Raw genomic sequence first — 27384 nt, 5'->3', positions numbered from 1 at the left:
TCAAGTATGCAGAAAGATTTGCTGAGACGCACCTCAGATGTACTTTTAGAAGCTCCACAAGCTATCCAAAGCCAATGGTTTTGTTTACTTTTGTTGTGTTTTGTTTGCAGTGTTGTTTGTTTGTTTCTATTACTTTGTATGTTTGCATGCCATTTGAATTAATAAAAAAAAAAAAAAAAAAAAAAAAAAAAAAAAAAAAAAAAAAAAAAAAAAATGTCTGATAGCTTCCCGTCAGATCAGATGCGGAAGAACTTTCGGAGAAGCCCTTACCACTACCACTCCGTCAGACATTCGAGGTATTTTAAAATACATATTTTTGCTGCCGTTTACGCAGTCTAAGGGCGAATTGAAGTTGTTAGTTTATGTTGTTGCGTCAGCCCCGGTCGTGCGTTTATGAGCTTGTTTACAACGGGGAAGCTGATGCATGTGCGACTAGCCTAGCCTAGCTTATGCTAGCGCACCATCGCATCCTCGCTGTTGTCAACTTCCGGCCCATATTGTCACGTTTTTGATTGACAAGTGTCAGCCCTCAAGCGAGGAGTGAAACCATCATTTATTCGTTTTGGTATTCGCAACGTATTTTGGCCTCTCGGAAGTCACAATCACCTCAGCTACGCTTATAGTGAGAGTGTTAAAGGACAACCGACACCATTTTTTTTGTTTCCTAACTGACATCAGAAACACGTTTTATAGCATCTTAAAATACCCAAAACACGCAGGCTGATATTTTTCGTCAAATGCAAAACAACCAATAAAAATGACTGGCACTGGAGTGGACACGTTTTTGCACGTCTGGCAGTGAATGAGTTAATAAGTGTATCACATAGTAAAGTACACAAGAGATCTTTTTTCTTGTCTTCTTGGTATCGACTAGTCAACTAGTGGAACAAAAAAACACCCCATGACACTCCCCAATTCATAGTCCGTTCCCAGGAAGTTATTACTTAAAGGACAACCGACGCAAGTTGTGTCCATAATTTGTAAAATCACTTGAAATGACTTCTACTGAGCGTATTTTACAAAGATTCCACTGCATATATGTAGCTATGTTTTACGCTGAATATTCAAGAAGTCTTGTTTTCGAGTTGGTGACGTCACGTAAGGAACACCCCTGACCGAGAAAGCGAAACACAATGCATTTTGGGTACTCTGTTTAGTCTGAAAACTTGGTGTTGATCCATGTTGATGGCGAAATTAGAAGGAAAATGGTGAATCGTTGTGTGTTGCACCAAGACTACTATTTGATACTAGTTGACACAAATTCCCAGCAGACAAATCAGCCCATTTCCAACAGAGTTGGGGGCAATCTTGTGTATTTTCTGGGACGCTACATTGGAGTCCTGACAGCTCGTATTGATCCGGAAGGACTTCTTTAATCGATTGCAAACATTTATGCTTTCCTCTTCAGAACTATTTGAATCATATTTATAACTGGATGAGTGACAAGAAAGCATCTTCTCCCAATCTGAAGCCATTGTTTTGATTCTAGAGCAAGGCATGACGTCCTTCTGTGACGTCATGAAAAAGGGGGCGGGACCTTCTGCAACTCAGCCTCTCCGGGGTCATTTTGAAGTAGTTTTGGGACACTTAAACTCATTTTTATTGGTGTTGACTAAAAATATCAGCCTGTCTGTTTTGGGTATTTTAGATGCTATCAAACGTTTTTCTGATGTCAGTTAGGAACCAAAAAAATGGTGTCGCTTGTCCTTTAAGGGAAGGACCACTTTTTTTAAAATCTGCAAGAAGATCCACACTGTCATCTTGAGCTAAAAAAAATACAGTAATTAATTCATATTCATAATGCTTACACTCTCGCATGGTGTTTTGGGTTTATCCACTGATGTAAATGAATAGTGAGATCGAAAGAGAAGTTTTACATGTTCCATTGAGCCGCAATATTCGCATAACAGGTTTTCTAAGTACACACTCCCAACTATGTTTACTTGAGCTGGAAAACAAAGAAAGCCAATGATGACTCTCAATTCCTACGTGAGATCCTTCAAGTGTGCGCGTTTGAAATGGCGGCAGATTCTCCATCAACGATGAAGCGTCCGGGCTAGATGAGATGCCCCTGATGATGTCCGACGACACTTTTGAGAACGACGAAAGCGATTACGAAACGTTGCCGCTGGCCCGCATCGGTCGCAGACGACGAGGCCTCGCCTGGTTCCTCTTCGGCGGTTGGAGAGTCCTCTGTGGAAGGTTTGCCTTTTGAGATTACCATTGACAATGAGTATTTATTAATACAATAATTATAATAATCCGTTTCATTTCTAAGCGGCTTTCAAAACTCTCAAGGTCACTTTACAGTCACAGGATAAGTTTTTCTGTGGGTGAGCAGTGGCAGCCACACGCGCCAGCGTTCACTCACCCCGGAAGTTACTCACATAGACAGAAAGCTAGCTAGATGGCTAATAGATAGCTAGATAACTAATATGTTTCCTGATTCAAATAGCTAGCTAGCCAGCTAATAGCTAGCTAGCTAGTATAAGCTAAGATTTTTATCTCAGTGTCGTCAAATGAATGGTTGCTAGCTTTTACATGCAGATGATGTGGATATTATCATTATCATGATTATTATTATTATTATAAAGAAAATAGATGTTTTGAAAGAGGAGTAAAAGAAGCCATTTTTGTAAAACAGCAAAACCCTTCACCGAATCGCCACGGTGGTTTGAAGTTTTACTTAGATCGTGCTTACTACAGACTTCTTAGGTCGTTACCACGTAGGATTAGTCATGCTGATGAGGTGATACCAGACCTAATGGGGCAATCAGAGCCAGGCATAGTACATTAGAGCTAATCAAACAGACAAAAGAAGTAATCAGATTAGCTCCACTGCTCCTTAGAGAAGAGAAGAGGTCTGGCACTGCCGCCTTTGGCCATTTGGGATATATAGGGCTAGAGTTACCAGCACAACTCTAGTTCGCTGACGAAGCCCTTTGGATGAGGAGCGAAATGTCCGACACCGTCAAAGACGTACAGACAACCTTTTCATCGTTAGACGCACTCCACAGACGCCTGTTTAAAACATTTTTTTTAGCCCCCCGCCCCATTTTGTAAACAGTAAACTGGCATAAAAATCTGAAGCATGTACACAGGAGTGCCAATTTGGATTTCCAATGCACCGCTAGCTGTGCATGAAGCGCAAATTCACCATCCAGGTCACCGGTTTGGACCTTTGACACGCATCGGGCAGCTTTTGATCCAGGAAAGATACTTTTCACGCTGAATCAAGGAAATTTCAAAGAGCGCTCGGCATTAGCTTGTCGCTAACGGTGCGTCCCCAGCCAAATCGATCTCAGCACTCCAATCCCAACCATTCATCCTATGCACCACCTCACTAATGAACAAATTGGATTTTTCACAGTTGACCAGTTTGATGCTTTCCAGTCATTTTGTGTGTGCACTTGGCGGGATTATAAAAGGCAAATAATTCACCAGCCGACCGACTAAGCCGTCGCTGTTCAAATGGCGGCGTTATTTAAATAGCATTCAATTTGCTCAAATAATCTAACGTATGAATCGGGAGTGTCGAGTCCATTGAGGCGACGCTTCGCCTCCAATGCAAACAACGGCAAAAGATGTCACGGCCAAAATTGATGAGATGTTTTTTTTTGGCTTAATAAATGGAAAAGCCAAATCAATCACCATGACGATGTACACTTTGGTCAGGTGACACTGGAGGGACTTTGTGTTTGTGCTTTGAAAACTTTTTTTGGGGGGGATGGAATCAATCTAGTTGCTGGCGAGAATTAAAAAAAACATATAATAATAATAATACATTTCATTTCTAAGCGCCTTTCAAAACTCTCAAGGTCACTTTACAGTCACAGGAGACATTTTTGTTCTCTTGAAGGACAACCGACGTCTCCAGACAAATTGTGTCCCAAATTTGTAAAAGGACTTCAAATGACTTCTGAGCGTATTTTACAAAGATTCCACCGCATATAGCTATATTTTACCTTTTAAGACTTGCGCTGAATATTCAGGAAGTCTTGTTTTTGAGTTGGTGACGAGTCCGTACGTGACGTCACTAAAGGAACGCCCCTGACCAAAAAAAAAGACACATTGTAGCAGTCCTTCGATCGCGTCAATGTATTTTGCTGTACTGTTTGGTCTGAAAACCTTGTGTTGCACCCAAAAGCCGCCAGAAGAGGGCGTCCAAGCTCCATGGAAGGAATTTATCAGCCTGTGGAAACGGGCTGATTCATTCCTCACAACAGCTCGGTGGTCATTTTTGGGTGCGACATTTCTCCCCCGACTGTTTGCCTCAAAATGAGACGGAAGGACTTCTTTAATCGATTGCAAACATGTATGCTTTCCTCTTCAGAACTATTTGAATCATATTCATAACTGGATGAGTAACAAGAAAGCATCTTCTCCGAATATGAAGCCATTGTTTTGATTCTCCAGCAATGCAAGACATCTTAATTTTTTGCAGATTTTGGACACTTTAAGTCATTTTTATTGGTGTTTTGCATTGGACTAAAAATATCATACTGCGTGTTTTGGGTATTTTAGATGCTATAAAACGTTTTTCTGACGTCAGTTGTCGTTTCAAAAATATATTTCAATAAAACACATAATTTTTGTCCTTATTTTTTTATTACACTGCAGTCATTTCATCTTTATTGATAAGGATAAAATAATGGACTGCAAATTATTTATTGGAGCCCCCAAAACGATATGACTCCCAGTTTGAGAAGGCCTGTTTTACATATCGCATGGTGACACACAATTTGTATTTCATGCATTGGCTAAGCCAAAGTGTCATTATTAGCAGGTGGATTGACAGTGAGACAAAGTCAAACCTGAATTTTTGTTTGCCTCGCTGTAATAAATCAATGTAGCGGAAGGGGGGGGGCAGTGGAGTAGAGGGTGGGGGGGGGGGACACACCCCCGCGTGTTAGCAACGCTTCGCTAATGGCAAACAAGACTATAATGTGTCTTGTGGAGATGCCACCAAGAACACTGTGTGTTTTTGTCTAGCCGGATTTTTGCGGAGCAAATTGAGCCGTGGATGTTTTACGTTCGTTCACCTTTTCACCTCACCGTGCCAAATACCCGTCATGTGGAAAATGAAATAGTTAATTTATTTGGAATTGAAGCGGATTTACATCGGACAGGAAATGTCAGACAATCTCTTTTGTCAATGGATGCTACAGCTTTGTGTTTGCTTTCAACATTTAGCTTGTAGCAGATGTGCACATTATCCACCATGATGTCTCTGATCCACTGGTGAAAAGGATGCTTTGATCCTTTCCTCTTTCATCTAGAACAAAGAGGGTGCACAAAGTGCTTAAGATTGAATGACTCTGTGTCCTTTGTGTTGGTGTCACATTTTTTTTTAATTTTTTTTTTGACTTCAAAATGGCATCGCGTGAGTGGCTGCCTTTACAGCAGCTCCTGTATTTTGTTTTTGCTGCTGTGAAATAGAAATGTATCCATTGTGAGACAAATAAATGCTCATCTAAAGCGCTATATAAACCAATATCTATTGTATTGTATTGTATTGTCTCCCATCTGTACCCCGACAGCTGCTGTGATTGCCTCGTCCGAATGTGTCGTCGGAAGAAGGAGCTAAAGGCTCGCACCGTCTGGCTCGGCCACCCGGAGAAGTGCGAGGAGAAGTTTCCGAAAAATTCCATCCGTAATCAGAAGTACAACTTTTTCACCTTTGTGCCCGGGGTAAGGATTTTTGATATTGTTTCTCGTCATTGAGTTTTCACAGCACGGTGCGGGCGTATTTCTTTAAAAAGCAAACGACTCCGCAATTAAAAAGACTCATTCACGCTTTGAATTTTTAAACATGAGCAAATTGAGTTGAGCGCCGGTTTTCTAGTTCCCGAAAGGTCAGTGGGGGGAGGTCATTAAGCCCCTTATCGATCGGGATTGGCTGTCACTCGCTCATGATTAAAAACATGATTCAAAGTGTAGCTTTGGAGCCCATTAACAAAAGCCATCCTACGCGCAAAAACAACCAATGCGAAACTGACTGTTCTTGTATCTTTTCGTGACATTTGGCATTTTTTTTTTGTCCTCAGGTTCTCTACCAGCAGTTCAAGTTCTTCCTCAATCTTTACTTCTTGGTGGTGGCTTGCTCGCAGTTCGTGCCTTCGCTGAAAATCGGATACTTGTATACGTACTGGGCGCCTTTGGTAAATCCTTTTGTCGTATTCGCACTCTCTGAAAGACAAGAAATGTGACTGTTAAAGGACAAGCGACACCAATTTTTTTGTTTCCTAACTAACATCAGAAAAACATTTGATAACATCTAAAATACCCAAAACGCGCAGGCTGATATTTTTAGCCAAATGCAAAACACCAATAAAAATGACTTAAAGTGTCCCAAAACTACTTCAAATCGAACCCGGAAGTGGCAAGTTTCAAAAGGTCCCGCCCCCTTGTTCGTGATGTCACACCAGGACGTCTTCGCCTTGCTCTAGAATCAAAACAATGCCTTCAGATTTTGAGAAGATGCTTTCTTGTTACTCATCCAGTTATGAATATGATTCAAATACAGTAAAGTCTCGTTATATCGATATCGGATATATCGATAGTCCCGGTTATATCGATATTTTTTCGGACTCCCTTGAATATCGATATAACGAGACTTTACTGTAGTTCTGAAGAGGAAAGCATACATGTTTGCAATCGATTAAAGAAGTCCTTCCGTGTCATTTTGAGGCGTCTGGAGTCCAATGTAGCATCCCATAAAATGCACAAGATGGCGCCCAAGCTCTGTTGGAAATGGGCTGATTTGTCTGCTGGGAATTTGTGTCAACTAGTATCAAATAGTAGTCTTAGTGCGACACACAACGATTCACCATCGCGCTATTTATATGTTATCCTTTCAAGTTTTCAGACCAAACAAAGTACCCAAAATGCATTGTGTGTCACTTTCTCGGTCAGGGGTGTTCCTTACGTGACGTCACGTCAGGCATCATCATCAATTCGAAAACAAGACTTCCTGAATATTCAGCGCAAGTCTTAAAGCGTAAAATATAGCCATATGCCGTGGAATCTTTGTAAAATACGCTCAGTAGAAGTCATTTCAAGTGATTTTAAAAATTCTGGACACAACTTGTCCGGAGGCGTCTCGGTTGTCCTTTAAAGCCACACACACACACTGAAAGTCACAATGATTCCAATGTGGATCGTGAGAATAATTGATCGGAATCTGCCGCGTCTTGCTATGTATTGTTGCAGGGCTTTGTGCTAGCCGTCACCATGGCGCGCGAGGCGGTGGACGAGGTGCGGCGCCACCGACGGGACAAGGAGATGAACTCACAATTGTACAGCAAGCTGACGCCGCACGGTGAGCAATGACATGACAGTCAATACCCCCCCCCTCCCCCCTAGCACGCCACCACACTGTAACACAAGTCTTCGCTCTCGGCGTAATTGCATCGATGTTTTTATTTATTTATTTGATCGCCGCGAAACAGCTTCTGACACCTCCTAACCACACATCCCGTCGTGTGATCATCCTCGCCATTACCCAACTGGAAGACTTTGTGTATTAAGGCCACCAATACGAGACTTGTTGGCTCGCAAGGTGACATGAAAAACAAGAGGCCACAAATCAAATTGATACGTGTGTGTTCAAAGTCATATACAGTGTATTTCTTTCATTACAATACAATAGCACATTTATTATACATAGAATACAGTATTTTGTGTGTAGTTTTAAGGCTTATTTAGTTGAAAATTATATTTTATGGAGACCTGGGAACGGATTATTCTCGTTTTAATGGTTTCCTATGGGAAATTATTTTTTGGGATACACACTTTTCGCCTTACACACACTGTCTGGGAACCAATTAAGTTCGTAAGACAAGGTCCCGCTGTACTGTGACCGTTGGCCTTGATGTGTTTGGTTATTTTTATTTTATTTGATTTTATTTTAATTTCCCTTCTTGCAGGTAAAGTCCAGGTGAAGAGCTCAGACATCCAAGTGGGTGACATGATTATCGCTGAGAAGGTGATTGAAAGAAATGTTTGATGAAAACAAAAACAAAACACGCCTCCAAATATTCACAATATTATATGTTATATATACAGCATATATATATATCTATAAAAGCAATATTAAAAAAAGATATAAAATATTCACGATACAGTATCTTAAATGTCAGCTATCGATGTAGCTGTCTATCTATCGAGTTATTGATCTATCTCCACACATGCCATTTAATTGAAATGCACTCACATTGAAAGTAAATATCATTTCTGTCTATAAAACAGCGTAAAAGTCTTTTTGTACATATATGCAGATTTTCATTTTTCACTGATTACCTTCGAGGGGATTTATTTATTTGTTTATTTTATATTATATCCTGGGGTAGGGTGGGGGGGTTCACTCAAGTTCCCAGTTAAAAGTGATATTTATGTAGCGAGTATGTATCAAGGTGCAAGATCGCTTGGCTATATTGATCATCCATCCCACTCCCAGTTAACATGATATTAAATTTAGAATTTTTTTTTTCTGCCCTTCTCCTAATGTGAGAAAAAAGTCCTCAAAGTCACAGCTTAAATTTTATTTTTATTTTTATTTATTTATTTAATGTTATTTTATTCTATTTTATTTATTTGTAATTGTATTTTATTTATCTATGTATTTCTCTATTTGTCTTTTTATTTACCTATGTATTTATGTATCTATTTATTTCTCTATCGATGATATTTTATTGATGTGTTTATTTATTAATTTATTTTTAGCATCAGTTCTCACCATCCAAGTCAAGACCTTGTTTAATTATTCAGCGAGATTCAAATGACTTAAGTTGACCGCATGGGGTAACTTTTACCACCCTTGCTTTTCTTCCTAGAACCAAAGAATTCCCGCCGACATGATCTTTCTGAGGACGTCTGAGAAGAACGGTGAATAGTGCCAATAAAAAAAGGCAAAAATTGTTAAAAAAAAAAGGCAAAAATGGTTCAATCCTGTTTTTTTCCATCAAAATATTCAAACCAAAACCAAAAAAATCATAATTTAGTGTCCCGAATGCCTGCTATCACTGACGTTACGATAATTAATAAACTTTGCAACAAATTCTCCCATACGACTTGGTAAGAAAAAAAAAATGATCCAACAAAACTCATATTCTGCTGTGATGTGATCTGATTCAGGAGCGTGCTTCATCAGGACCGACCAACTGGACGGCGAGACAGACTGGAAGCTGAAAGTGGCCGTGGGATGCACGCAGCGCCTCCCGGCCGTCGGGGTAAAGCAAACATTCCCGACCGAAGTTGAGATTTTGATCATAATATTGGAAAATGAAAAGTTTTGGTTCAATTTATAGGAAGCATTACAAGATGCTTTTTTTTTTTATCTGGCTATCTAGCTTGCGAGCTATATATATCTAGCTATCGTGTTAGCTAACTAGCTATCCATCGTTTTATTTATCTATTTTTTTATCCATTCGGCAGCGTATTTATTTCTATATCCATTTGCCAGTTTCTTTATTTATCTATGTGGCGAATTACCCCAACACTATGTATCTACTTCTGTTTATTTATGTTTTTAGCTTGCTAGCTATTTAGCTTACTGGCTCTCTAGCTAGCTAAACAGCCATTGAGCTAGCTATCTAGATAGCTATCCATCTAGCTAGCTATCTATCCATCCATCTGTTTTATTTATTTATTTGTTTGTTTGTTTGTTTATTTATATTTACATTAGACCGCCTATTTATCCATTTGCCAGTTTGTTTATTGAATTATCTATTTATCTACTTCTCTATTTATTTATCCATTCGCCAGCCTATTTATTTATGTATCCATTTTCCCAGTTTATCTATTTATCCACTTCTGTTTATTTATGTATTTAGCTTGCTCGCTATCTAGCTAGCTATCCAGCCATCAAGCTAGCTATCTAGATAGCTATCCAGCTTGCTAGCTATCTAGCTAGCTATCCAGCCATCAAGCTAGCTATCTAGATAGCTATCCAGCTAGCTAGCTATCCATCCATCTGTTTCATTTCCGTATTTATTTATGTATGTATGTATTTATTTACTGTTTATTTATAATTTTAATAATTTGACGGCCTATTTATTTATTCATTTGCCAGTTTGTTTATTTATTTATCTACTTCTCGATTTATTTATCCATTCGACAGCCATTTTTTTTATCCATTTGCCAGTTTGTTCATATATACATTTATCGACTCCCCTATTTATTTACCAATCAATTCAACAGCCTATTTATTTATTTATTCATTTGCAAGTTTATTTATTTATTTATTTATTTATTTATTGAGCACTGTCAACAAAAGATGCTCCTCAGATTTGTTCATAAGTGTCTCCATCTTTCCCCAGGACCTCTTCTCCGTCAATGCCTTTGTCTATGCCCAGGAGCCTCAGCTGGACATCCACACTTTTGAGGGAAACTTCACACGGGTACACTTGTTTTTATTTCTTTCCTGTCGGAAAACAAATCCTCAACATAAAATGGACCAAGTGTCAACAATGGCCGTCTTGTCATCACATACAGGCACCGCCGTTACCCAGTGAGCTTCCATCTATCCTGTGTGTTGCTTGCTTGTTGCTCTGATTTTTTTTTTTGATTTTTTAATAGAAGATTAGCACAGCTCCCACAGAGAGTCGAGTCACACTACAAAGACCAGCTTTGTGGTCTGTCTTCACTCTTGGCCACACACCAGGCTTAGTGAGCAAGCACTTCCTCTACTCATTCATCCTCCAAGGCCTTCCTTTGCATATCGTGTGCTTTGAGTCAGAACAGGAGGGGTGGAGGGGAAGCAAAAAAAAAAAAAAAAGGTTCCCACAGACCAGCAGCAAATGAATTTACCTATTTATGAGGGTTCTCTTTTTTTTTTTTCCTCCTCCTAGACTTTATGGAGACGCGGCGATGCAATGACAATGTCAGAGCGGTCAAGCGTCGGACCGCCCCGCCATTTATTTTTCATGCACTTTGTGAGGATTGACAGGATGTGGCTGCTTGGGTGTCATAATTATTATATCTGGCAGGCCATTTGAGATGAAACCGGAGCTTACACTCATCGCTCCGGACGCTAGTATTTCCTCGTGTTTGGCTTTCTTTAAAAAAGCGGCGGTGAAACCAGACACACGCAGTGCCTTATTCGTTAGTGACATTTCTTTATTATTTAGCTTCATTTCAAACGCAGGTGTCAAACTCAAGGCCCGGGGGGCTAAATCTGGCCCGCCATATCATTTTATGTGGTCCGTGACAGCGCCTCAAACAAGTCAACTTCTATGATCATTTTTAAAATTTCAAAATGAAACATTTTATTATCATAAATAAGAGCTATTGTAAGCATTTTCTTGTTACCGACACCCCCCCGCCCCCGTGATAGTAACTTAAAGGACAACCGACGCCATTTTTTTTGTTTCCTAACTGACATCAGAAAAACGTGCAGGCTGGTATTTTTAGTCAAATGCAAAACGGCAATAAAAATGAGTTAAAGTGTCCCAAAACAACTTCAAAATGACCCCGGAAATGGCGAGTTTCAGAAGGTCCCGCCCCCTTGTTCGTGAAATCACGCCAGGACGTCTTGTCTTGCTCGAGAATCAAAACAATGGCTTCAGATTCGGAGAAGATGCTTTCTTGTTACTCATCCAGTGATGAATATGATTCAAATAGTTCTGAAGAGGAAAGCATACATTTTTTTAATCGATTAAAGAAATCCTTCCGTGTCATTTTGAGGCATCTGGACTGAAATGTAGCGTCCTAGAAAATGCACAAGATGGCGCCCAAGCTCAGTTGGAAATGAGCTGATTTGCCTGCTGGGAATTTGTGTCAACTAGTGTCAAATAGTAGTCTTGGTGCAACACACAACGATTCACCATCACGTTATTTATGTGTTTTCCTTCTAATTTCGCCATCAACACGAAGTTTTCAGACCAAACAAAGTACCCTAAATGCATTGTGTGTCGCTTTGTCGGTCAGGGGCGTTCCTTCAGTGACGTCACGTCAGGTATCGTCATCAACTCGAAAACAAGACTTCCTGAATATTCAGCGCGAGTCTTAAAATGTAAAATATAGCTATATGCCACGGAATCTTTGTAAAATACGCTCAGTAGAAGTCATTTGAAGTGATTTTACAAATTATGATGCGTCGGTTGTCCTTTAAAAAACTTTGAATCAACAGTTATTCTTGATTTATATAAATGGTTTCAGTTAGAACGTATCTCACCTGAAGGGAATTGTGAATTTGTTTTTCCTCTTGTCTCAATGTCCTACCCTACTCTAGGTGGATGCTGACCCCCAGGTCCACGAGAGCCTGAGTATTGAAAACACGCTGTGGGCTAGCACGGTCGTGGCGTCGGGTGAGTACGTTTTCTCCTCGGAGTCAGTTGAGAGCGTTTGCGAATCCCTCGCTCGCCATTGATTTGTGGTGAACCCCCCCCCCCCGTCCACCATCACCACACTCCCCCAACCACATTAGCTCCCTCACTTCACAATGCCCTGACCTTGACCATCAGAACAAACACTCAGAGGCCTTCTTTAACTTCCCGATTGGGATCTGACATCATTATTGTCCCCCACCATAAATCTGTCTATTGGCATCTCGGTATTTTGACCGTCTGTCTAGTTGTCTGTTACTTCCTTGCTTAAGGTTGTCCATCGTGTAATAATAATAATAATAATAATTTAAAAAAATAAATAGAAATAGGAATAAAAAATATAAAAATAATAATACAAATTAAAAAATAAAAATAAAAATACAAATACAAATAGAAATAAAAATTATAAAAATAATACAAATTAAAAAATAAAAATAGAAATAGAAATAAAAAGTATAAAAAGAATAAAAATTATAAAAATTAAAAAAAAAATAATAATAGTTTAAAAATAAAAATTATGAAAAAAATAAAAATAATAAAAATTAAAAAATACAAATACAAATACAAATCAAATAGAAATACAAATACAAATATAAATAAAATAAAAATAATAATAACAATTAGAAAATAAAAATAAAAATGGGGTATTTTGACCTCAATGTGACATCGTCTAGTTGTCTGTTACAGTACAGACAAACGTCACATATCGTCTATTGTGGAACTATGATGTTCACACGTTGAGATACTGTCTGGTTTAATGTTTTTGTGACATTTGATTGACACTTTCCTGTCATTGCTAATATCACGTTTTCAGTTTTCTCTGTTGGTGCACAGTATCGATACAAAAACAAATAAAGACCAAATATGACTTGCTATATTCTTTCATCAGTTTAAGACATTTTTGCCCTTTTTGTGTTAAAGTTCCTGCATTAAAACTCCTGCCAGCTCATTTAATATTAATGACCCTTCAGTCTGCTGTTATAAGGGCACCTTAATGAATTGGCGAGTGAAGATGGTGGCGTATTGATTTGGTTTTATCAGGGCGTTTGTGTGAGGTATTAAACGCCTGACTTGAGTGACAATGAGACACAACAACGCTTCTCCGCAGCCTTATTGCATTTCCTCCCATGCAGTTCATCTTGCTAAGGCGTGCGTGTGTGTGTGTGTGTGTGTGTGGGAAGGGGGATCATGGGTGGCCAGATAATGAACAGCATGACTTGTTTTGTTTGTTTGGCAGGCACTGTGATCGGAGTGGTGATCTACACCGGCAAGGAGACCCGCAGTGTTCTCAATACGTCCGAAGCCAAAAACAAGGTGAAAGTTCTTCAGCTGCGTTAGCTCATTCAGTACATTTTGGCGGATGTTTCAAGTCAACATTGTTTAATGGCAATTTAAACTATCAAAAGTAAAGATATATCAAGAAAAACATTTTCTGCCCTTTCCCGTCAGTCACTAACGCATTCACTGCCAGACGATGTGCAAAAACGTGTCCGCTCCAGTGCCAGGGTTTTTGTCATTGTCACTCGAATTCCAGGACCCACAAAATATTGAGTTTAAGGACTACATAAACATTGAATGCAGTGTAACAAACCTTAGACTCTTTTCTTTCATTAGAAAAAAATGAGTTAATTCCTAAATTATATTGGTCTGGAGTTATATGAGCTTGAAATTGGGGCGGCTGTCCAAAATACAATGCAATACATACATATTGGTTTATATAGCGCTTTGAGCGCAACAGCTCAAGCTGGAACAAAGCGCTAACATCGGAAAAAGGGAAATTCTGCACCCTCATGGAAGGAAAAAAAAACATTACCAGACGTCTGGCTGCCGCTGCTCACCCACAGAAAAAAAACTTGAGAGTTTTGAAGGGCGCTTATAAATGAAATGTAATATTAATATTAATATTGATATTAATGATTAAATTGAAAACTGTATTTTATTTTTATTTTATTGTATTTTATTTTTTATTATAGTATTTTGTTTTTTATTTCATTGTATTTTATTTTTTATTTTATTGTATTTTATTTTTTATTTTATTATGTTTTTATTGTATTCATTTTTTTAATAGATTTTCTTATGTTTTATTTTTTTTTTATTTATTTTTTTAACATTGTCATCCACAACTGTTTCAAAGTAAAACCCAAAGTACAGAGACCCATTTTGTAATCGAAGCACTAAAAGTTAAGTTTGCTTTTTGCCACCACAAAGTGACCAAAATAAATGAGGAGGCGTATACTCGAAGCGCCCCAATTTCACACGCATGTTTACAGAGCGCCACAAAGCCCCAACAAATCATTCTTCTTTTCATGGCGCGTTGACGACTCAAGTAAAATATGTTCTTTTATTCACTGATCACTTCTTTAAAATTGAGGTAATTGAGCCTTTTCCCTTCACCCCGGACCCCAACCCGCCTCGATGGTCTTTACAATGACTTCATCCGATCCCCCGACCAGGCCTGGAGGACGTCAGGCGGCCATTGTTCCGCCTAAAAAGGGGATCCTTTTGCTTTTCAGCCGTACGCTCTGTCTTAATTTTTCTTCATTTTAATCCCACCGTGCCCCCCACCCCGCCCCCTTTTTCTATTTTTCTCAAGAGCTCAAGCATGAACCTTGGAGTCTGGGCTCCCGCCCACCCCGCCTTGGGCGATTGGGATTTTTAACATCCACTGATAAATCAGTCACAGTCCTCTCTCAGGCCGGGCTGGTCTTCGGGGAGGAAATGTGCTTGTTGGGGGTCCAGTAGCAGTGAAGGAATTCTCTTTTTCCTCCTTCCTCGCCCGCTTCGTATTCATCACAGGTCCTTGAGTGCAGGGAAATGTGATGTTTTTTTTATGTCATTGCGCTGCATCACATGAAAGCCCTCTGCCAAAAAATGGGTTGGGCGCTTTCTTTATTTCACATCTTTTTCCCACATACTTCATTGGCTGTGAGATGCACTTGAAAAATAAGACAACTTTGACCCCACTACTCCTTTGTTTTCCTCCCCTTTTTTTCTTCAGAGTGATCCCAATAAACGGTCTCCTTTGACCCAAGCGTATTGAAAGGCCACAATGTAGTTAGTTAAAAAATAAAAACTAACCTTGTTTGCGCTACACGATTTAAATGACAAAAGCCAGTAGCTCAGTAGTGAACGAGGTGATATCGTTTTTAAGAGTACCGTATTTTTAGTAGTAAGTATAGTAGTAGTAGTAAGTATAACGCACACATTTTTTTACCTAAAAGAACTCAAAGTTTGGGTGCGCGTTATAAACGAGGCCTGGGGGAAAAAATCATATACAGTAAAGTCTCGTTATATCGATATTCTCGGGAGTAGGAAAAAAATATCGATATAACCGGACTATCGATATATCCGATCCTGCGGCATGTAAATTTTCTCCTTGTGTCCATAGAAATAGTATCGTAATAAGCAGTACTATCAATATAACCAATATCGATATAACGAGACTTTACTGTATATTCAATGCTTTATCCCTTCCAGGAGGGGTAGCATTTCCATGGCTATTCTCCATAGTCATGCTTTGTTATTAAAGGACAACCGACACAATTTTTTTGGTTTCCAACTGACATCAGAAAAACGTCTTATAGCATCTAAAATAACCAAAACACGCAGAATGATATTTTTAGTAAAAAAAAAACACCAATAAAAATGACTTAGTGTCCCAAAACTACTTCAAAATGACCTCAGAAAGTTTCAGTTTCAGAAGGTCCCGCCCCCTTGTCGTGACATCACACCAGTATGTCGTGCCTTGCTCTAGAATCAAAGCAATGGCTTCAGATTGGGAGAAGATGCTTTCTTGTTACTCATCCAGTTATGAATATGATTCAAATAGTTCTGAAGAGGAAAGCATACATGTTTGCAATCAATTAAAGAAGTCCTTCCGTATCAATTTGAGCCGTCTGGACTCCAATGTAGCGTCCCGGAAAATGCACAAAATGGAGCCCAAGCTCCGTTGGAAATGGGCTGATTTGTGTCAACTAGTATCAAATAGTCGTCTTGGTGCAACACACAACGATTCACCATTGCGTTATTTATGTGTTTTCCTTCTAATTTCAGCCCTATGAAGTCTGTCAGCCTAGCAACAACCCAAGTGTCGTCATTATTATTCTTTTATTTTCAAATTCTGAAACAAAAAACAATGCTCTAATAATTATTTAACCTTTTTATTTCACAAAATAGCCAGCACCTGCAATCACACACACCCCCACCCCCCTTTCTGTCTGCAGGTGGGCCTACTGGACTTGGAACTGAACCGACTCACCAAAGCCCTTTTCTTGGCCCAACTGGTTCTGTCCATTGTCATGGAAGCTCTTCACAGCTTTGTGGGCCTGTGGTTCCGCAACCTGTTCCGCTTTGTTGTGCTCTTCTCATACATAATCCCCATAAGGTAATACACAGCACTTTATTTTATTTTTTTGTTTTGCTCATGGGTTTCACCGACTGCTTCATTGTCCTGGTGGTGCAGTCTACGAGTGAATCTGGACATGGGTAAAGCAGCCTACGGGTGGATGATCATGAAGGATGAGAATATTCCCGGCACGGTGGTGAGGACCAGCACCATCCCAGAAGAACTGGGCCGCCTGGTCTACCTGCTGACAGATAAAACGGGTAAGAAGAGCCAGAAATACACCCAACTACTCTTTGCCGGTTGTGTTTTGGCTGGTAATTCGGGAGGACACACCGGATGTATATATTGGGACTGTTAGCACTCTTTGTGAGTGTTTTTCAAGCTATACACATAACCCGCAGGCACTTTGACCCAAAACGAGATGATCTTCAAGCGACTACACCTCGGAACTGTGTCCTACGGCACAGATACCATGGATGAAATCCAGAGCCACGTCATTCAGTCCTACGCTCAGGTAAAATGTGGTACAGTGAGACCTCGGTTTACGAACCCCTTGGCTTACGAACTTTTCGGTTTACGAACGTTACATTTATGAAAATTTTACCTTGGCATACAAACTTTTTTCGTACACGGAGCTACCTCGATGAGTGATGTGTCGTTCCCGAACGAGACCGTTGTTCTAACAACAAAATGGCAGCCGACTGTTTTTGTCCGCCCCCAGTCTTCGGTTAAAGCCACGTGATTGGTCAAGAACGCAGCAGTGAGGGGGGGGGTGGTTTAAACATTAAATAGACGGGCAGATGACAGTAAGACAGTTTCAACTTTGATAGTTCAAAGGCAGAGTGTAGACTGCAAGGTTAAAATATCCCATCAATCACGCTCCACAAACAAATGCACAAGCCATTTGTACACTTGATGCAAAAAAGCTATCAACCCAGCTAAACAGAACACAATTGATGAGGAACTAGATAAAATTATCGCAGAGAAAGCACCTACAAGGGATCATTCCTCAAGATGGTGAAAGAAAGTTACGTTCCTCATCAAGTGTTTAATGCTGAGGAAACCGGCCACTCCATTCCATCAACGGCCATCGGAAAGGTAAATAAAATGACTTTATTATACAGTACAGTTTATTTCTTTAATTATAATACCATAGCACATTTATTTAACATAAAATAAGGTATATTTTGTGTAGTTTTAAGGCTTAGAAAGTAAAAAAATATGTTTTATGGGCACCTGGGAACGGATTATTCTCATTTTAATTGGTTCCTATGGGAAACTAATTTTTGGGATACACACTTTTCGCCTTACACACTCTGTATGGGAACCAATTAAGTTCGTAAGAGAAGGTATCACTGTATTGCGATAAAAGTCCAAATCTTCCCGAATTGTTGTTTGTTTTGTAGAAAAAAAAATCACCACAAAATAATGATCTCAGCATAATGTTAATTCGCTGTCAGGGCCCCTCCAGCGGAAGCACCGGCGGCTCCGCCACAGCGTCCCAAAAATCCCAGACGCCGGGCCCGAAAGTCCGCAAGAGTGTCAGCAGCCGGATCCACGAGGCGGTGAAGGCCATCGCTCTGTGCCACAACGTCACGCCCGTCTACGAGGCGTGTGGCGAGACCGAGACGGCGGAAGCCGACCAAGACTTTAGCGACGACAACCGCACGTACCAGGCCTCCAGTCCGGATGAGGTGACCGTCACGCTTCTTTTCATATCAAATAATAATCTTTTACCAATAATCTAAAGTCACGGTAAGGTGAAACGATTTTAGGGATCACTATGCCAAGAAAAACATGATTTGTCTGCTGGGAATTTGTGTCAGCGAATATCAAATAGTAGTCTTGGTGCAACACACAACGATTCACCATCGCGTTATTTATGTGTTTTCCTTCTAATTTCGCCATCAACACGGATCAACACGAAGTTTTCAGATCAAACAAAGTACCGCAAAATGCATTGTGTGACGCTTTCTCGGTCAGGGGCGTTCCTTCAGTGACGTCACGTAGGGGATCGTCATCAACTCGAAAACAAGACTTCCTGAATATTCAGCGCGAGTCTAAAAACGTAAAATATAGCTATATGCGGTGGAATCTTTGTAAAATACGCTCAGTAGAAGGCATTTCAAGTGATTTTACAAATGATGGACACAACTTGTCTGGTGGCGTCGGTTGTCCTTTAATGTGAAGCCAGACATCAATAAACAATTAACTTCTAGCGTTTTTGAAGTGAACAAAAATGCTATGGCTAATGCTTGGTTCGCTATTCGTCAACATCAAACTACGTTGGAATTCTAAGATACCATTGTAAGAACTTTACCAAATTCTTCCACAATGAAGCTCACTATTAACGTATTTATTGTATGTACAATAGGATCATTATTTGCCAAACAATAAATTTGTCTTCCGGCAGTTTATGTATTTAACGAAATAACCAAACTAACTAAATGTGAATCTACAGGTGGCGCTGGTGCAGTGGACTCAGAGCGTAGGCCTGACCCTTGTGAACCGTGACCTCACCTCCCTGCAACTCAAGACGCCTGCCGGTCAGATCCTGTCCTTCAACATACTGCAGATCTTCCCTTTCACATCAGAGAGCAAGCGCATGGGTATCATCGTCAAGGTTAGTATTACTGACTGAACACTGAATTGTGTTCAGTTAGTGCGCATATTTTGCATAAAAAAAGTAATGATAAGATTAAAAAAAAATAGATATGGACCATATTTTAAAATTGATGTGAATAAGTTGATTGGTTTGGATTCACCTTTGTTAGTCTTGCAGCGGAGAAATGTACATTTCACAGCAGCAGTGTTATGAAAGAAAGAAAAAAGGAAAGGAAGAAATAGAAAAACAAAATACAGAGCTGCTGTAAAGACAGCCACTCTCGCGGCGCCATCTTGAAGTCAAAACAACAACAACAAAAACAAAATAACAAATAATGTGACACAGACAGTCGTTGGATTTTAAGCACTTTCTGCACCCTCTTTGTTGTATACAGCAGTTTCTAGATTAACGAGAAGCGGATCAAAGCCTCCTTTTCACCAGTGGATGGTGCAACGTGCACGTCTGCCTCAAGCTAATTGTTGAAAGCAAACCCAAAGCTTTCGCATCCAATGATGAAAAGAAATTGTCTCACATCTGCTGTCCCACGTCAATCCGCTTCAATTCCAAGCCGCAGACTGTCTAACAGCTCCACCTTTCCGCTAAACAAACCGGGGCTGTGAAATTGCTGTCTATTAATGCCGCAAAGAAACAAAAAAGAATTGCCCAATATTTGATTAACTTTGACTATTTCGCCATCCAGGAGGAGTCGACGGGTGACATCACATTCTACATGAAGGGTGCCGACGTAGCCATGGCGAGCATCGTCCAGTACAACGACTGGCTGGAGGAGGAGGTGACCATTTCTTTGAATCAAGATCTTACATCAAAAAGATATTCCTATTCCTCTGCTATTTAGGACGTACATCGAGAGCTCAACGGGCCTTGTCCAAGCCCGCTTGAAAGTCTCTGTTCATAATAATCATATTGGCATGTATGAATCATTAACCACCCGGGGCGCCTTTTGATTTAATTAGTGACCCAGATAGTAATTACACAATGTCATATTCTCAAACATCATTTGCTAATGATGCGCCCATCGGGTGTGCTCGTCAATAACCAATCAAGCGCTCCCCGAAAAAAAATGAAGCTGCATCCGTCTCCTTTTGTATTGCCGTATTCTCGGCGTCGGACCGAGCGGCCGCGGGCTATTCCACTGCGCATTGACTGCGCATCACATTGGTGTTAGGTTGCTGATTTGGTTTTATGTTTGATTGCTTTCAAATCTTGAATAAGTCGCAAAAGTAAAACATATAAATAAATAATACTTAAAGGACAACCGACACAATTTTTTTGTTTCCTAACTGACATCAGAAAAACGTTTTATAGCATCTAAAATACCCAAAACACGAAGGTTGTTATTTTTAGTCAAATGCAAAACACCAATAAAAATGACTTAGTGTCCCAAAACTAATTCAAAATGACCTCAGAAAGTTTCAGTTTCAGAAGGTCCCGCCCCCTTGTTCGTGACGTCACGCCAGGACGTCTTGCCTTGCTCAAGAATCAAAACAATAGCTTCAGATTCGGAGAAGATACTTTCTTGATACTCATCCAGTTATGAATATGATTCAAATAGTTCTGAAGAGGAAAGCATAAATGTTTGCGATCGATTAAAGAAGTCCTTCCGTGTCATTTTGAGGCATCTGGACTGAAATGTAGCGTCCTAGAAAATGCACAAGATGGCGCCCAAGCTCCATTGGAAATGGGCTGATTTGTCTACTGGGAATTTGTGTCAACTAGTATCAAATAGTAGTCTTGGTGCAACACAAAACGATTCAACATCGCATTATTTATGTGTTTTCCTTCTAATTTCTCCATTAACACGGATCAACACAAAGTTTTCAGACCAAACAAAGTACCCAAAATGCTTTGTGTGTCGCTTTGTCGGTCAGGGGCGTTCCTTACGTGATGTCACTCAGGGAATCGTCATCAACTCGAAAACAAGACTTCCTGAATAGTCAGTGCGAGTGTTAAAACGCAAAATTTAGCTGTATGCGGTGGAATCTTCGTAAAATACGCGTCGTAGAAGTCATTTGAATTGATTTTACAAATTATGGACACAACTTCATCTGGAGGCGTCGGTTGTCCTTTAAGCTTTCACGAGAACAACTTCACCAAATTCTACCAAACTCGTCTAGGTTGTATGAGGAATGAAGAAAGTCATACGATGACAACAGTAAATACAAACCTATCGTTGGGTTGATCAACACATCGTTTCATGTTTTGGGGGTTATTGTACACCCTAATCACAATACAACCCTAAATTCTTAACCATTATTGTCCCGTTCTTGTCAGTGTGGCAACATGGCCCGAGAAGGTCTGAGAACCTTGGTGGTGGCTAAAAAATCGTTGTCTGAGGAGCAGTACCAGGACTTTGAGGTACCCCATCTTACCCTTCATGGCACTTCTCCATCAACTCATCAGCAGCCTTGTGGCGACTTCTCCCGCAGAGCCGCTACAACCAGGCCAAATTGAGCATCCACGACCGCAGCCTTAAAGTCGCAGCGGTGGTGGAGAGCTTAGAACGGGAAATGGAGCTCCTTTGTCTGACCGGTGTGGAGGACCAGCTGCAGGCTGATGTCAGGCCCACGCTGGAGATGCTTAGGAACGCTGGCATCAAGGTCTCGTCAGGAGATTATAAAATGTTAGCCATTTAAAATGGAATGAAAAATGAAAAGTATCCTTTTTGTCCTCCTCACCAAGATCTGGATGTTGACCGGGGACAAGCTGGAAACGGCCACGTGCATCGCCAAAAGCTCTCATTTGGTCTCCAGAAACCAGGACGTCCATCTTTTTCGACCGGTATGTCATTGAAGTACACCTTAACTCCTGTAATAGTTTAAAAAAATAGAGGTCAGTGGTGCCTTTACTTGAGAATTTAAATTGTTCCAGCATCTCGTTTGATGACTTGTTTCCCAAATCGACTGTACCCATTGAAATGAATGGAAATGACACTAATTTGTTCCGGCTCCTGACTAAATACATAAATACATCAATACATCAATACATCAATACATCAATGCATAAATGCATAAATGCATAAATGCATAAATACATAAAGACAAAGACATAAATAAATAAATAAAGACAAATAAATAAATACACAAGTAAATAAATACATAAATAAAATAAATGAATACATAAATAAATCAATACATGAATAAATAAATAGTCATCCAGTTATGAATATGATTCAAATAGTTCTCTAGAGGAAAGCATAAATGTTTGCAATCGATTAAAGAAGTCCTTCCGTCTCATTTTGAGCCGACTGGACTCTAATGTTGCGCCCAGAAAATGCACAAGATGGCGCCCAAGCTTCGTTGGAAATGGGCTGATTTGTCTGCTGGGAATTTGTGTCAACTAGTATCAAATAGTAGTCTTGGTGCAACACACAACGATTCACCATCGCGTTATTTATGTTTTTTCCTTTTAATTTTGCCATCAACACGATATTTTCAGACCAAAAATAGTACCCAAAATGCATTGTGTGTCGCTTTCTCGGTCAGGGGCGTTCCTTCCGTGACGTGACGTAGGGGATCGTCACGAACCTGAAAACAAGACTTCCTGAATATTCAGCGCGAGTCTTAAAACGTCAAATATCGCTATATGCCGTGGAATCTTTGTTAAATACGCTCAGTCAAAGTCATTTGAAGTGATTTTACAAATTATGGACACAACTTTTCCGGAGGCGTCGGTTGTGCTTTAATATGATGAGTCAACAATATGTGCGCTCGTCAATGTTCAGGTGACAAACCGAAGTGAGGCCCACCTGGAGCTCAACGCCTTCCGCAGGAAGTACGACTGCGCGCTGGTCATCTCAGGCGACTCCTTAGAGGTGTGCCTGCGCTACTACGAGCACGAGTTTGTAGAGCTAGCTTGCCAGTGTCCCGCCGTGGTGTGCTGTCGCTGCTCGCCTACGCAGAAGGCTCAGATCGTCATGCTACTTCAACAGCACACCGCCAATCGAACCTGCGCCATTGGTGAGCCCCCGGACCTCACAAATGTCCCTTCTGGTTGGGAGTCAAAGCAAAGTTTTTTAAAATGTCCATTCCGTTTGATTTTGTGTGCAACAGGTGACGGCGGAAATGACGTAAGCATGATACAGGCTGCTGACTGTGGGATTGGAATCGAAGGAAAGGTAAATGTCATCTGAAAGAAACTCTGCGTCCATGTGTGCCATTTAGCATTTTTATTTTTTCCCCACTCGGTACTTACTCTGCAATTTAAACAGGAAGGCAAGCAGGCGTCGCTGGCGGCCGACTTCTCCATCACGCAGTTCAAACACATCGGCCGCCTCCTCATGGTGCACGGCAGGAATAGCTACAAGCGCTCAGCAGCCCTTGGGCAGTTTGTCATGCACCGGGGAATGATTATTTCTGCCATGCAGGTACACTTAGCATTGTTTTAGCTTCTGCTTTTGGAATCTGATTACAGTGATACCTCGGTTTACGAACCCCTTGGCTTACGGACGTTTCGGTTTACGAACGTTACATTTATGAAAATGTTACTTTCGCATGTGAACTTTACCTTGGCATACCAACTTTTTTCGTACACGGAGCTGCCTCAATGAGTGATGTGTCGTTCGCGAACGAGCCTGTTCTTGTAACAACAAAATGGCAGCCGACTATTTCCCCTCTATTCCTCGCCCCTAGTCTTCAAGAACACAGCAGTGAGGGGAGGTGGTTTAAACATTAAAGAGACAGGCAGATTACAGTGACAGTTTCAACTTCAAAGGCAGAGTGTAGACTGCAAGGTTAAAATTTCCATCAATCAGGCTCTACAAATAAGCCGCACAAGCCATCTGTACACTTGATGCAAAAAGCTATCGACCCAGCTAAACAGACCGCAATTGATGAGGAACTAGATAAAATTATCGCAGAGAAAGCACCTACAAGGAGTCATTCCTCAAGATGGTGAAAGAAGGTTACGTTCCGCATCAAGTGTTTAATGCTGAGGAAACCGGCCACTCCATTCCATCAAGCCATCAACGACTATCACAAAGGTCAATAAAACGACTTTATTATATAGTACAGTTTATTTCTTTAATTATAATACCATAGAACATTTATTATACATAAAATAAGGTATATTTTGTGTAGTTTTAAGGCTTAGAAAATTAGAAAGTAGAAAATTATGTTTTACTGCGAGACTAATAAAGGCAAATCCAATCCAATGGGGATTCGGGAACGGATTATTCTCATTTTAATGGTCTCCTATGGGAAATTATTTTTGGGATACACACTTTTCACCTTACACATTCTGTCTCGGAACCAATTAAGTTTGTAAGCCAAGGCATCACTGTATATAAAACTTTTTCGAATATTAGGCACACCACATTATAAGGCACTACAGTAGAGTCTGGGGTTACGCACTATGGATTCAGTGGCTGCTGACAGTGCTTGAGAGTATCTGTTGTGGCTCAATATTACTACTTACTACAAAATTCAGACTTTTGGTTACCTCCTATACAACGGAAAATATGGTCATTTAAATGTCACTTTTTCATACTCATATTTCATATTTTATTTCTTCCCCCTTTAGGCTGTTTTTTCGTCCATATTCTACTTTGCTTCTGTTCCCTTGTATCAAGGATTCCTCATGGTTGGGTATGTCTCTCTTCTATCTTCATAGCATTGTTTTGGTTCTCTACATTCCCTTTTAATGTTTTTTTTTCTGATACATCTATCGTTTATTTTGGTGAAAATATCAAGGTTACAACAATGGTACGTACAGTATACTTTAGTGTGCTTGTATGTGGCGGTCACACGGCACATTCACACATGAGCTGCTGTAGGCTAACACCCACGAAGTCAAAGCGCAATTCTCCAAATAAAAAGTTGAAGTGTGTAAGGAATTAATCCGTTTCCACAGGCTGATTAATTCCTTACACGGAGCTTTGTCGCCCTTTTCTGCCTCTTTTTGGTGCTACAAGAAGTTTTCAGACAAAAAAAAGTACAGCAAAATGCGTGAAACGTAATGGAAGGACTGCTACAATGTGTCCTTTTCTCGGTCAGGGGCGTTCCTTCAGTGACGTAACGTGAGGACTCGTCACCAACTCAAAAACAAGACTTCCGGAATATTCAGCGCGAGTCTTAAAACGTCAAATATAGCTATATGCGGTGGAATCTTTGTCAAATACGCTCAGTAGAAGTCATTTGAAGCCATTTTACAAATTATGAACACAACTTGTCCGGAGACGTCGGTTGTCCTTTAATGCTAACAGTTCACTTCATATGCATTTAATGGGATAATGAAGTTAGCATTGATGCTAACTGTAATGTATTATTATTATTTTAAACAACATTTTGAACTCTCGCATACAGTTACGCCACCATCTACACCATGTTCCCGGTGTTCTCGCTCGTCCTGGACCAGGACGTGAAGCCGGAGATGGCGTTGCTCTACCCGGAGCTCTACAAGGACTTGACCAAGGGCCGCTCGCTTTCCTTCAAAACTTTCCTCATCTGGGTTTTGGTTAGCGTGTATCAAGGTAACATGAAATTTCTCAACTTACAAGTTGCTATTAGATAATCTGTTTCTCAGTGTCTTAAATTTCCAGCCCGATTGACTGGTAGAATGTGTGTATCGGGATAGTTGTGTGATGGCTAAGCCGTCCAGCCAGTGGGAAAGATCTGCGCTTCTGTTCGGGCATGACTGATTGACAGCTCTGCCTTTTTTTTTAATTAAAGGCCACTCACTAGGGTGGAAAAGCTGGATTTGAGGATGATATGGAAATGGAAGAGTGCGAATATGAAGAAACAGACAAAAGGCAGTTTGTTTCGGCGCTTGACCTGCCGGAATGTGCTCCATGCCAAGTGATGATGTAATCTCTGGAGACTGTTAGCGGTGCTTTGTGCAATGAAACGTTAGCAACATACAGAAGCACTCAAATTGTTTTCTGAATAAATCTGTGCAATTATATTTTAGAGATTTTATTTTACACACACATTTTATTACACCGTATTTTCCGGTGTATAAGGCGTACCCAAAAGCCTTTTTTTGTTGTTGTTGAAGAAATCGGTTTTCGAAGAGGTTTCTGGCACGGATTATGGTTGAAAACCCAGGTTTCACTGTATTGCATGCATATTAGCTAGCTAGCTCGCTATGAGATAGCTATATAGCTAGCTTGTTATCTATTAGCTGTATAGCTAGCTACCTAGCTATTTGAGTCAGGAAACATATTAGCTATCTAGCTAGCTAGCTATCAGCCGTCTAGTTTTCTATTAGCTAGCTAGCTTTCTATGCTTTTGAGTTATTCCGGGTTGAATGAACACTGGCGGGTGTGGCTGCCGCTGCTCACCCACAGAAAATCCTGTGACTGAAAAGTGACCTTGAGAGTTTTGCAAGGCGCTTATAAATTAAATGTATTATTATATATATATATATATATATATATATATATATATATATATATATATATATATATATATATATATATATATATATATATATATTCCAATTGTGGCTTGTTCCGCGTTCATCGATTGTGGATTTTTTTTCCTTCCCCTCATCACCGCTAGGTGGCATCCTGATGTACGGTGCTTTGGTTCTGTTTGAGTCCGAGTTTGTGCACGTGGTGGCCATCTCGTTCACGGCGCTCATATTGACCGAACTGCTTATGGTGGCGCTGACGGTGCGCACGTGGCACTGGCTCATGATTGTGGCAGAGTTCCTCAGCTTGGCCTGCTACTTGGCGTCGCTCGCTTTCCTCAACGAGTATTTCGGTAAGAAACAAATGACGTCTGCGTTTGTGTGTGTTTGTGTTGCCGGCTTAACCTTGACGTGCTGCTCTTTTTTCTTGAAATACATCATGGAAATCCAATAGGAAATCAAAATTAGTGGCAAACTCATTCATAATTGATTTCACATAATTGAATATTGCAATCAATACACAACATATATATAAGTACTGTATTGTCACTTTTTTTGAAAAATAATTTTGATAAGATTTATTAATTGAATTGAAACTGAGTAACAATTGTAATCCAACACCTTAAAGGACAACCGATACCATTTTTTTGGTTCCTAACTGACATCAGAAAAACGTTTTATGGCATCTAAAATAGCCAAAACACGCAGGCTGAAATTTTTAGTTAAATGCAAAACAGCAA

At 40.2% G+C, this 27384-nt stretch overlaps 1 protein-coding gene across 1 annotated transcript in view; it reads left to right on the top strand.

The window, feature by feature from the left end:
- Positions 1–213: 213 nt before the first annotated feature.
- atp9b (ATPase phospholipid transporting 9B) overlaps positions 214–27384 on the top strand; it is a 29575-nt gene continuing 2404 nt past the window's right edge. The window contains exons 1-26 of the mRNA XM_088987008.1: positions 214–296; positions 2029–2202; positions 5541–5691; positions 6048–6161; positions 7213–7321; positions 7929–7987; positions 8835–8886; positions 9136–9230; positions 10320–10400; positions 12233–12308; positions 13564–13640; positions 16550–16710; positions 16789–16931; positions 17073–17185; positions 18132–18365; positions 19133–19294; positions 19977–20069; positions 21569–21652; positions 21724–21894; positions 21977–22075; positions 23019–23253; positions 23347–23411; positions 23505–23660; positions 24815–24879; positions 25597–25763; positions 26794–26997. Of these exons, the coding sequence (XP_088843134.1) occupies positions 214–296; positions 2029–2202; positions 5541–5691; positions 6048–6161; positions 7213–7321; positions 7929–7987; positions 8835–8886; positions 9136–9230; positions 10320–10400; positions 12233–12308; positions 13564–13640; positions 16550–16710; positions 16789–16931; positions 17073–17185; positions 18132–18365; positions 19133–19294; positions 19977–20069; positions 21569–21652; positions 21724–21894; positions 21977–22075; positions 23019–23253; positions 23347–23411; positions 23505–23660; positions 24815–24879; positions 25597–25763; positions 26794–26997 (3223 nt within the window). The remainder of the gene's footprint in view (positions 297–2028; positions 2203–5540; positions 5692–6047; positions 6162–7212; positions 7322–7928; positions 7988–8834; positions 8887–9135; positions 9231–10319; positions 10401–12232; positions 12309–13563; positions 13641–16549; positions 16711–16788; positions 16932–17072; positions 17186–18131; positions 18366–19132; positions 19295–19976; positions 20070–21568; positions 21653–21723; positions 21895–21976; positions 22076–23018; positions 23254–23346; positions 23412–23504; positions 23661–24814; positions 24880–25596; positions 25764–26793; positions 26998–27384) is intronic.

Source organism: Hippocampus bargibanti, linkage group LG20 (genome assembly GCF_051943395.1).
Source record: "Hippocampus bargibanti isolate YZ-2025 linkage group LG20, ASM5194339v1, whole genome shotgun sequence".
Classification (NCBI taxonomy): domain Eukaryota; kingdom Metazoa; phylum Chordata; class Actinopteri; order Syngnathiformes; family Syngnathidae; genus Hippocampus; species Hippocampus bargibanti.
The sequence above is the reverse complement of the archived record's forward strand: the minus strand, read 5'-3'. Positions and strand labels throughout refer to the sequence as shown.